Raw genomic sequence first — 12,108 nt, forward strand, 5'->3', positions numbered from 1 at the left:
AACATCTGACTACCCGGCATAATTGGTGTCTGCTCCATTTTCATTTTTTATGGTACAATACGGTTATTTTATGCTGCGGAACGAATTATATGTTTTAACATGTATTTCTATGGGAAAATGCGTTTCGTATAACGGACGTTTCACTTAACGGACGTGCACCTGGAACGGATTAAGTACGTTGTACGAGGCACCACTGTATTTCATAATTAATTCGAGCTTGTAGAGAACATTCAGGTCACTCTAACTCGATCGATGTAAATATGCGGATTGTGTGAAAGAAGAGATAATTGTTCTTACATTCGTTATATCAAAACTGCAAGTGGTATACTACGTTAAGTTTTATAAAACAATACGAGTTCCTGCATTTAAAGCTTCATGTAATACTTTAATAACATGTGTGGAGCGTATATCTGGTGTATTGTATGATCACAGTAATTTTCCCGTATAGATGAGTAACCTAAAAGAACAGTCAATAACATCACAGTAAAGTGTCTTAACAGTGAAAACAAATAAAAGGTATGTATGCTAGTTTTGTTTACAAATTTTCCTTTATTTTTTTTACCTAACTCATTGTTGTTTTCAAACTTTTGAATTCATGTTTTGAAGATTTTAATTCTTAAAAAATGTCGATTAGTTTTAAATTTCTGTCTGATAAATATGGCTGAGAACTACATCTCATTCATATTTATCAGTGTATCTTGTTATTATTCTCTTGTCACGATTTCAACAGTAAGCGCAACTTTCGTCATATCATTTTTTAGAACGAGTTCTACTTGACCTTTAAGACACACGTGGAGTTCGCTATGACTTACAATTTCACCTATGAATTACGTCATTTCCTGTAAACAAGTATTCACTATCAAATGTTATATCTATAAAATATTAGGATATAAATAAATTTTAAAAGAAATCATGTGCTTTTGTAAATTACACTTAAAAACAATTATTTTTAAAGTATTTCGGCGTATTATCGATTACACAACCCTTTTATTTCCCTTACAATTCTATGTAAATGGTAAGGAAACTGAAAGATGTGAGTAATTGTTGAGTGAATTTTTGAAAAATATAAACAATATTATGCTTATTTTTGTAATTTATGTTAAATAGAAATGTTTTAATTAATAAATACATAAATATTCTCATAATTGCAATTATATAACATTATATTCCACAGGCTAAACAGTTGAATAATTCTTCTTCTAGCCATATATACTGGTGTAAAGGACCTCTTTGAAGTCATTAAGGATCTTTTTTTGAGACGTATTTCTTATTATATTTGTTAAATTATAAAATGTAGTAATAATAACTTTCTTCTCCACCTCTTAACACAATGAATAATTTATAACCATTGTTTCTGAGGCACCCATAAATATAAGATCCTGTTAGTCTTTCTATGGCAGTGCCTGGCGTCACAAGAAATAAGGGAGAGATGGGGCTAAAATTATTTTTATTGAGGGAAGAGGAAGTAAGATGACCTATAAAATGGCACTACAAATATTTAAATTGAAGGATCAAAAGGAATTTCCGTTAGNTACAGTCGACCCTCCTATAACACAGTTGATAATTCCGTTTTATATGAATTCCATTTTGTAGGAGTCACTTACATTTTACAAATACGTGTGCCGGGCTGTGAACTGTTCACGTATTTGTAAAATCTAAGTGACTCGTACAACATGGAATTTATATAAAATGGAATAATCAACAGTGTTAAAGGGGAGGTCGACTGTATTTGTTGCAGAATAGTAATCATCATAAATTAATATATTGTAAAAATATTGTAAAAAATTATATTATTGGAACATATTAATCATTTATAAAACATAATTAAATATGGAAACCGTTGAACCGTTGACTGTAATTAGTTTTATTTAAATTTTTTCCTGTTAGAAAGAATATTTTAAAAAATAATTCTAAAATCGTGACACTCGTCATCGTATTTATGATATAAAAATCATTAATAGATTTACCTGTATGTTGTCACGAAAACAATTATTAAACAAAACCTAATTAATAACAAAAACTCTATTTTATTACCTCAAATTTTTAAGGCTATATAGTAATAATTATTAAAATTTAAGAAATTTTAAAATATCTACCTTAAAAAATGGCGAATTTTTCTACTTTATTTAGTAAAAATTTTAATAAGCCGCCTACTGATGTAAGTGACCATCACGAAGGTTAACTGTTGGCTCCAAGCCATTTCTCGGAAGCAATTATTACATCCAGCATATGAATTTCCCTGATTTTTTCACTATAAAAGTCAACAAGTTTTACTTATTCCTTCACTTCATATCTCACTCGGTCGTTAGTGAAAGATGCAACTGTCATTTATCTTCTACGTTATATCATTCCTTACTTATTCCAAGCAGATTTTCTGCAATGAATTATCTCAAAGTTATTCCATTTTTCCTTCAAAACTTAGAGAAATCGATAATATCGTTCATCAACGTAAGTCTTTACTTTTTATTTTTATAAAATATATTTTTGAAATTAAATTATTAAATTAAAACTAATTATTTCAATGATTAGTTTTAGAAATGCTCCCAGAGCAGAAGTCCGAATATTCCGTAGAAAATCCTATTGATTGTACGGATATATTCAAAAATGGAGTTAATCAATCTGGAATATACGAAATTTGGCCTCGTAACAGGACAAAGGAACCTTTTAGCTTTCCAGTGTATTGTGATATGGAAACTGATGGAGGAGGATGGACAGTTAGTTTTTATTTCTATTCTCTAATAATAACTTTATATAAAATACAGTATTAATTTTATTTACCAACTTTAAACCGTGTTGTGTTCTATTTCTATTGTTCATCCAACACAGTGTAGTGCAAGATATAAGCGCGTATCAACTAGAGTAAAGGTGAAAGAAAACCAAGTGATCGTTAAGTTGCACTACATTGTGTTGGATAAACAATATTAATTTTAATTAATTTCTATAAAGTCTCGATTAAATTCTAATTTAAAAATATGTAGGTATTTCACAGAAGAGGAAATTTCAATAATCCGAAAGATTATTTCTACAGAAATTGGAGAAGTTTTTCCGAAGGATTTGGTCAATTAGATAATGAATTCTGGCTCGGTAATTATCTTTTATACCGTATATGTTTAGCATTGTTTTCGCATGGAAATTTAGAAGTAATTAAGAAAATATATTACTAGGAAACGACAAGCTTCATTCCCTAACTCATCACGGAGAATATGTACTCAGATACGACATGAAAGATAAAAATGGAGACCATCATTACGCTCAATATAAGAAATTCGAAATCGGCAACAATGAGGAGTCGTATCAATTACGTGTATCCGGGTGTAACGGAGATGCATGTAAGTTGATTTAAGTTAAATTTTAATAAGACTTTCTCACTTTAAGTTAGATAATACTAATACTGTAATTTCGTGCTTATAATTCCAAAAAATTGCTTATTACGAAAATAAAACCTTTGCATAACCTGCCTAACCGCGAATATGGAGCACGCGTTGCTGCATATTCCAGAGTTTTCTAATCTATATATATAAAAATGAATGTATGTGTGTCTGTCCGTCTGTCCTTCACGCATTACTACACCATTTACCCGATTTCCATGAAACTTTAGGAAGTTGTTTAATACATTCCCGTGAAGATTTCTGGCATAGTACATTTATACTACGATAGATGGCGCGAGTGTATACGCCCTCCATCTATCGTAGGATAAATTCCTTGCTGCGGCAAGGAAAAGCGGTGTAGCAAACACATATTCGCCGCGCGGGATGCAATCCGTTTACATTTCAGCGCATGCGTTCAGTATTCAAGATGGCGAACGATGCCGATACTTTCGCAATCCACGTGTTTACAATTTTCGTTTTGTACGGCTTGCTTTATTTAATCAGAAGATTTTGTCGAAGATTCGAACGAAGATTTTGGATTAGAGATATTTTCTTGGATTGATAAAGAACTGGTGTACAAAATACGCTTATTCCTCGATAGAAAAATGGGTAAAATTCGGTTGTTTTCTTCTTTGAATTAAATTATATATGATTATTTGTGTAGAATTTGCGTTAAATTTATTATCCTTTCCTCTTTATTCTGAAGTTAGTTATCACGGTTAACCGCGTCGAACTTTCCGCCATTAAAACACCACGTAATTGTATTTTCTCACGTGACTACCAGACGAACTGTTATTGGCTGGTAGAAACGCGTCTTGGCAGCGGTTGCTGCAAAAGATAAAATTCAACCATCTTTTGCGGCACGAGAAAAGCGGCGCAAAATCGACTTCTGCGGCGAGAAAATGTGACGTCATCCTGCCGCTTTTTCCTTGCAGCGCCGCATGTGTACATCAGGCTTTAGGGTATACATTACGAGAACGCACACTAACAAGGGATTTTTTGAAATTTCTTCCCCCCCCGCGGGGAAAGCGAGGGGTTAGAGCTTCAACAATGGAAGTTTAAGAGAAAGCAACGTGCAAGATTTACAGGCACAGATGCGGTTTTTTGCGTTAAATCGAACATAATTTTAGACCCATCTAAAAATTTTCTAATTAGTCTGGAAACAGGGGAACCTAATTAATGCATTCTGTGAAAACGGGTAAGATTGGCTGTAATATAATAACCTCAATCTTCGCTATCGTTACTTTTTGCTGAAGCAACGCCGGGTTTATCTGCTAGTTGCAATATAAAAACACCATCATGCTCATCTCTATCAACTTATGTTTCAAAATACATAATTCGCGGATAGTACTGAGGAAAATACAGTAAATGATTTTTAACTCTAACAATTTACAGGTGATCCTCTTACGCATTATCACGACGGAATGAGGTTCAGTACTTACGACAAAGACAACGATCTCATACCGCCGAACTGTGCCGATCTGTATAAAGTTGGATGGTGGTTTGGCGCTTGTCTGTATTCCAACGTCAGTGGAATTTATAAAAGTGATTTCCTACGTTCGGGCACGTATGGAGTTGCGTGGTTCCATTGGGAAGGTTCGTATTACTCATTGCCAGAAGTTGAGCTGAAAATACGTCGTATTAGGAAATAATTGTATCAATATAGCTGTGTGAAAATAAACATGTCTTTACTCTTTGAAATGCTTCATTCTTAATTTTGTTATTTATGTTACCTTTATTTTAAAGAAAAAACAAAATTTATGTTAATTTGAATTTAATTTTTATAAATTTTTCAGGAAATGTAATATTTTCTAATTAAAGTAAAAAAATAATTTATTTGCCAAAAAGTATTTTTCCTCGCTTAATTATAGATACCGTGATTACATATTACGTATATGACTAATTTTCAAAGACACAAGCATATTTAAAACTAATAGAGATTTATCAAAAGAAAGTTTATTTCAATGACTGTGAAGCTATATTAAATTCTGCTCCTTTTCACGAACTTTAAAATGCATTTAATTTAGTTTAACTAATATTTTAAGTATCGTTTTGCATATATCTGTTTTAGTTACTCGTAAATGTTTTAGAGTGGATTAATACTGCAATTCATGCATTGATAAGCGTAAATAATGCACTTGATATATGAGTGCGGCTATCTTTGATCCGTTAGTGATCAAAGATAGCCGCATTCGTACAGATGCACTCACCCAGATCGTTGTGACGCCAAAACACTTAATTATTAAGCGTTCAACATCCGCTTGACTATGCAAAGATAAATTATTAAAGCGGATTGATTAAAAATAAAAAGAATTTCATATTTATCTGATAAAAACGTAAAGAGTAAACAAGATTTTCTTATCAAATCCCACTCAAATACTAAAATACACATTACCACTGCTGCGGTGTCTTCACTCTGCACTAACAGCCTTCTACACTACGCATGATCCTTTCATATTATATATGTTAGCTCTACTAAACACGCCCACTCCTAGTTTTGTACTGTTATAGAGCTATATTTGCACCACTACAGTGTCATCTTGCCTATTAATAAATTATCACGTCTCGTAGGAAGGTAACGTCAAATAAATTTTAATTTTAAATTCAACGAATGAACTAAACTGACTCGAAATTTCGAAAGAAGTCTAATTGTTTAAGGCAAAAAAAGTAACATGACTGCTGCAGTTTGGTTGTGGGGAATTCTTTTCCTTTTCTCCCAGCTTCGGATTTCTTGGACAGAAAATACTACATGTGTGAGTGACGACGTGTTCACAAAACTCAAAGAAGTAGACAAACTCATCCATCAGAGTAAGTTTTCTAAGCTGTTTTCTAATTTATTCAATTAATTTTATAAATTAATTTCATGCATTTGTCAGTCATAGGATTTCCTCCGGAAATAAGGCAAATACCGACGGATTGTACCGATATTAAAAAGCAGGGGATTAAAACGTCTGGCATTTATGAAATACGAGTTATGAAAAATCAAACAATACCTTTTTGTTTCAAAGTGTATTGCGATATGAAAACAGACGGCGGCGGATGGACGGTGAGTACAAATAAACTTTTGTGTTATTATCACTTTGCCTAATAGCGATAAATGCTTAATTTCCCAATTATAGTATACATCCGATTATCCGGGTTAACAACGTGGAGAACATGCACGGAAAATTAAAAAAACTTATTTCAGTGTCTAAACTATGGAATAGTTTAGACACTGTTCATTAGAAGCTTTATTTCTTAATTTTTACTTTCTCGGCTATGTTCTATATAACAGAGGGAAAATATGACGATCGGTAAACGAAATATGACCCCGTACATTTTGAAATATTTGGACCTATGACATTTTGAGACGTCGAGTAATGCAACAATATTCTAGAATTTTTCTGTGTGTATGGAATATTAGTGTGTAGGGGGAGATTTTTGTTCATCCTGTTTGAAGCTTAATGAGTTTCGTACTTTTTGTCGAAAATTTATGAAATTTTGCGTGGAGATTTGTGTATTAGGAGGATTGACGTTATTAAATGTTTGTGGTTAAAGTTCGATAGGATAACGAGATAAAGAAGAATCGTGTATTATATCTCGAGTAGGTCATAATTAACGGCATTTTTACTCGTTATTAGCATTCACAATTGTTATGTAACCCATTGCTACTTTTAAAGTTAAGCTTTTTGCCATTTTATAACAATTGAAACTATAAAAAAAAATTTGAATAAAATATCATAACGGATGGCGCCACACACACACACAGTTTTAAATGTTGCCGAGAAAGTTAAGCGAGTATTTTGCTGGATTTTTTCATATAAAAGCCATCGTTTGTTTACACAAAATTTTTTCAACAAATATTGTTTTGTGTTTGGCTAATTGTGTATAAAAAAGATGCTGCATGGTTATCTTCGCACAAATAATCGGTAGTGTACTGTATTTTCCGAAAAAAACTATTTTTTATGTTCAAACTAGCATACCCCCGCTACACGTTGTTGAGGCTCAAAATGTATCTATTGTAAATGTATAACACTTGCCCGTGGGAGGAGGAATTTTTCGAAAAATCCCTTCTTAATGTACATTCTCTTGACGTACCCTATTAAAACGCAATCAAAACGCAAAAAACCGCATTTAAAGTAGTATATTTAAAGTAGTATACTTAAAGTAGTATATTTAAAGCATTTAAAGTACCGCATTTAAAGTAGTATATTTAAAGTAGTATACTTTAAATAAACGCGTATAAAAAACGCGTTTATTTAAAGTAGTATAAATAAACGCAGAGTTCTTTACGGTTAGCCTTAATCCTGTCTATATCCCCCCAGTGGGGTCAATTTCGACACGCATATTATATAAAAACACGTGCGTATTCGAATGCAGCGTTGTGTGAAAATTTCAAAGGAATCGGTAGGAACAAATGAACATTACATTTTCATTTATATAGAGATAGATGATGATCTCTTTTAGTTCATCCTCAGAGAAAAGCAAACTTAGCTCGTCGTACGCGTAGCGCCATCTGCTAGACATAAAAGACTTAAACTAGATGATATATTTCAATTTATATGAATGTTCAACGGAAAAATATACAGCCTATGTCCACCCTGAGGTTCCATTCTAAATATTGGTGAAAGAAGTTTTGAAATTGGATCAGTAGTTTTTGAGATTACCCGCTACATCCAAACTTACAAACATTACTTCTTTGTAATATTAGTATAGATAAAGTAATCGAACCTTGACCAGAGTCGACCCCGTGTGTATGGTAAAGATCTGTCCTGTTTATCATTGTAAATACATCTGTGAAACTCAATTAAGTTAACTATATTCAACTCGAATACGATATTTAAAAAAATCTGATAACAGAAAAACCGCAATACTTTATAGAAATGTTTAAAATCTGTTAACAAATATTATTAATGACTTTACTAATTTGATATTATTACGTTAAATTATACTAATTATATATTAAAGGTGTTTCAAAGAAGAGGAGATTTTAAACAACCTGTTTCCTATTTCTATAAAGATTGGAAAAGATATGCGGAAGGATTCGGAAAACTGGACGAAGACTTTTGGTTAGGTAATCAATTCTAATTACACATGTTTATTCATAATATATTCAAATTTTAGCTGGTGAAACAAGTTTACTGAATACGCGAATGCATATTTCAGGCAATGAAAAATTATATTATTTAACAAATCAAGGAAACTATTATCTCAGGATTGATATGAAAGACAAAGAAAATGCGACATCATATGCCCAATATGGAGAATTCAGAATTGGGAACGAAGAAAATTTGTATAAATTACATGTAAGGAATTACAGTGGTGAAGCTGGTAAGTTAAAGTTTACTTAACACTTTATTGAAATAATTAATAATTTAAAAAATTATTCAAAGTATACTTTGCAATTATAATAAATTAAATTTGATATATCATTATGTAATTAATACATACACTCTTCAAAAGTGAAATAGCAACACTACGGAAGAATGCACAAAGCCCAACCAGCTGGAATATACTACATAGAGTCGCTGTAACCAAGGTTACAGCGCTCTTTTTGGCAACTACGGATACTATCACTCTTACACAATGATAACGTAGCCAACTTTTTTGCAATGAAAAGGAGGACACTAATAAATTGAAGGAAAAAATATCGTAAATAAAAACATTTTATTTATTGCAACAATAATATACTATAATAAACTCTACTGCCTGCATAGGTGCCATGTCGTGTTTAGATAAGAAGTAAACAGAGCCATTTGTGCACACGCTCTCTCTCTCTCTCTCTCTCAAGCTCTCCCGTGAGAAGAGCTTGCGTCTCATAATTGCATCTTGTCGCACTGTACAGAGCCTTGATGAATCGTCATGTTATATACAAATACGTCATATCACATTACACGCAACGGATCGGTTCGGCATTGATCTAATACGGAGATATACAGATTAGTCATCAAATATCAAAAAGGAGGACATGTAGGAGGACACTTTTCAGGGAGGACAGAACTTACAAAAGGAAGACCCTCCTCGCTAAAGAAGGATGATTGATCACCTTAAGAATGAGTTAGATTACACAACACAAATACGATACTTCCTTGAATAAAAATAAAATAACGAAAGTGTATTTAATGATTTCAAATATGGCGTTGTTTTAGGCACGTTGCATTTCAAATATGGCGTTATTTCAGGCACCCGGTAGGAGTGAGAGAGATATGCAAATAGTTAAGTTAACAGAGAAAGATATGCAACATACACCTGTTTATTCACTCACGTCATGATTTCCATAAAAAAACTTAAGTTTTAGTGTACGCTGGGTTTTATAAAAAATTGTAAATGCTAATAACGAGTAAAATCTTCATTAAGTGACCCACTGCTTATCACAGACAGAAACATTTAACATTATTAATGAAGATCACGTAACCTGTCAGGATAATCCAGCCACAAGCATTGACAATAGCACACATACAACAAGTACAACTAATGATACTACAGGCATTTCCTCATCTATCACTGATAACATAGACATAGAATTAGTTAATACGCTCTCACTTATATTTTAAAAAACACTAACTAAATATACTGGTACAGATCCCACACAAAGACCACGAATACCAAAAATCAACACGTCAAAGAAAGTAGGAAAAACATTAAATTATATAAACACTCATTTACTACTAAACTACATTCATTTAATTTCTACATTCTCAGACATTCATACATTAGTTTAGGCTCGGGCAGTCACAGTAGCGACACACCATGGACTGAAAATACAATCACAGACAGACACACACAAGACACAATTCTATCAGAAGCCTGCCTGGCAGAGAAGAATAGAAACACAAATAAATGACAACTATGCCCTGTGCTGAAATAAACATACACATCCGCTATGCTGTTAACAGAACACGCAACTGGAAGACACCTGGTGTACACAACATTCACAATTTCTGGTACAAAAAGTTTACATCACTGCACCAGGAACTAGCTAAACATCTACCACACATCGTCATCAATCCACAAGACATGCCAAAATTTCTAACTCAGGGCATCAACTACATGAAACCTAAAAACAACAACACTTCAGACCCCACACAATACAGACCAATTACATGTCTTCCAACACTCTACAAATTATTGACATCCTGTATCACAAACAAAATATACAAACATGTTGAAGAACACGACGTTTTTACGGAACAACAAAAAAGTTGCCATAGAAATTACAGGGGATGCAAAGAACAGTTACTCATAGATTCAGTCATTCGACGGCAAGCACACAAACAACACAGAAACATACACATGGCATATATAGACTACAGAAAAGCATTCGACAGTGTTTCACACAGTTGGCTGCTACATATTCTACACATGTACAAAATACATCCAGCACTCATTGCATTCTTCCAAAACACTACGCAGCACTGGAGAACAACACTGCATCTCAGGGTTAGTAACACTTCCGTACAAACAAATGAAATATTCATTAGGCGAGGAATTTTTTAAGGAGATTCCTTGAGTCCTCTCTGGTTCTGCCTAGCCCTGAACCCATTATCCAACATGTTAAACAACACGTAATATGGCTACAATATCAGACACGAAAAAACAACACAGTTTACGCTATCACATCTCATGTACAGTACATGGACGACATAAAACTTTATGCATCCACACAAGAACAATTTCAGTAGCTCCTACAAATCACACATTCTTATGCTATTACAATGAGAATCAATTTTAATAATTAATACGGCCATTTTCTTGTATATTACAGGTGATAGTCTTACTCGGAATCACACGAACATGTTTTTCAGTACATTTGACAAAGATAACGATAAATCGAATACTACAAATTGCGCCCAAAAGTACGAAGGTGCGTGGTGGTATAACGAATGCCACTATTCGAATTTAAACGGATTATATTTGAATGGCAAGAATGAACTGAGAGGCAAAGGCATAGTATGGAGCAGTTGGAAAGATTCATATTATTCATTACCCGTTGTTGAAATGAAGATTCGTCGTATATAAAATCAAATATGTGTGTATAAAGATTTCAAATATGAACATAAGAAATATATGTTGCAGATATAAAGTCTTTTATTCAAATAAATAACTCAGTAATGTATATATATGTATTATATTTGCTTTTTTCTCCTCTCATACTAGAAAGCAATAGGAGCACTTTTAACCTTTTGTGACAATGCGCGAAGCGCCCACCTATGCTTCGGCACTACAGAACCGAAGGTTCGACATTGCGTCGGCGAAGACCGCAATAACAAATTCGTCAGGTCTGACACCACTGTGTTTTTACGGACAGACACAGAAACGTAAATGGCCGGAAATATCGTTTTTTTTTTTTTTTTCGCGCGAGCGGTCGCATTTGTAGACGCTTAGATCCGATACGAGAGATGGCACGTATGGAGGAATGCACCGACCACAAATTAAACAATAACAATTTTCGTTTATTAAGCTAATTATACAAAATATTAATATTTCATAGCAAAAGTTGCATTTACGATTTAACCGATTTAACACATTCGCATTCTACGTTCAGGGAGAGAGCTTACAGTCTTTCGCGAGACGATAAATACCTTTAACAGTTATTGATCCTACGACATTACGATGTATCGATGTATCGATGGGAACTTCGGCGATTCTATCTTGAGGAAGATCCTTTCGGCTTATCCCTTTTGGTCGACGGCTGTTGCTGACGACTGCGTCGACTTGTTGTCAACTCCTCCTTTTTATTCGGGGCTCCTGGGTTTTTCCC

General features: G+C 33.3%; 2 protein-coding genes across 2 annotated transcripts; both read left to right on the forward strand.

Moving 5' to 3' along the window:
• Nucleotides 1–2,270: 2,270 nt before the first annotated feature.
• On the forward strand, nucleotides 2,271–5,069 carry LOC111612929 (techylectin-5A-like). Its single transcript, XM_023354219.1, has 5 exons — nucleotides 2,271–2,448; nucleotides 2,530–2,714; nucleotides 2,979–3,084; nucleotides 3,165–3,329; nucleotides 4,764–5,069. Exons 1-5 carry the CDS (start codon nucleotides 2,316–2,318, stop codon nucleotides 5,018–5,020), a joined length of 846 nt encoding a protein of 281 aa, XP_023209987.1. The 5' UTR covers nucleotides 2,271–2,315; the 3' UTR covers nucleotides 5,021–5,069.
• A 152-nt stretch (nucleotides 5,070–5,221) lies between these two features.
• Nucleotides 5,222–11,463, forward strand: LOC111612931 (techylectin-5A-like). The gene is made up of 5 exons (XM_023354220.1): nucleotides 5,222–6,176; nucleotides 6,245–6,414; nucleotides 8,316–8,421; nucleotides 8,514–8,678; nucleotides 11,113–11,463. Exons 1-5 carry the CDS (start codon nucleotides 6,041–6,043, stop codon nucleotides 11,364–11,366), a joined length of 831 nt encoding a protein of 276 aa, XP_023209988.1. The 5' UTR covers nucleotides 5,222–6,040; the 3' UTR covers nucleotides 11,367–11,463.
• The last annotated feature ends 645 nt before the right edge of the window (nucleotides 11,464–12,108 follow it).

Source organism: Centruroides sculpturatus, unplaced genomic scaffold (genome assembly GCF_000671375.1).
Source record: "Centruroides sculpturatus isolate CEXI.00-Female unplaced genomic scaffold, Cexi_2.0 scaffold1844, whole genome shotgun sequence".
Taxonomy (NCBI): domain Eukaryota; kingdom Metazoa; phylum Arthropoda; class Arachnida; order Scorpiones; family Buthidae; genus Centruroides; species Centruroides sculpturatus.

Excerpts from the sequence above, each read along its gene's own strand:
- LOC111612929 (XM_023354219.1), top strand. The coding sequence starts at position 2,316 with ATGCAACTGTCATTTATCTTCTACGTTATATCATTCCTTACTTATTCC. Across the intron at positions 2,449-2,529 it reads CGATAATATCGTTCATCAAC|TTTTAGAAATGCTCCCAGAG; the intron begins GTAAGTCTTTAC and ends TTCAATGATTAG. Across the intron at positions 2,715-2,978 it reads CTGATGGAGGAGGATGGACA|GTATTTCACAGAAGAGGAAA; the intron begins GTTAGTTTTTAT and ends AAAAATATGTAG.
- LOC111612931 (XM_023354220.1), top strand. The coding sequence starts at position 6,041 with ATGACTGCTGCAGTTTGGTTGTGGGGAATTCTTTTCCTTTTCTCCCAG. Across the intron at positions 6,177-6,244 it reads AGACAAACTCATCCATCAGA|TCATAGGATTTCCTCCGGAA; the intron begins GTAAGTTTTCTA and ends TGCATTTGTCAG. Across the intron at positions 6,415-8,315 it reads CAGACGGCGGCGGATGGACG|GTGTTTCAAAGAAGAGGAGA; the intron begins GTGAGTACAAAT and ends TATATATTAAAG.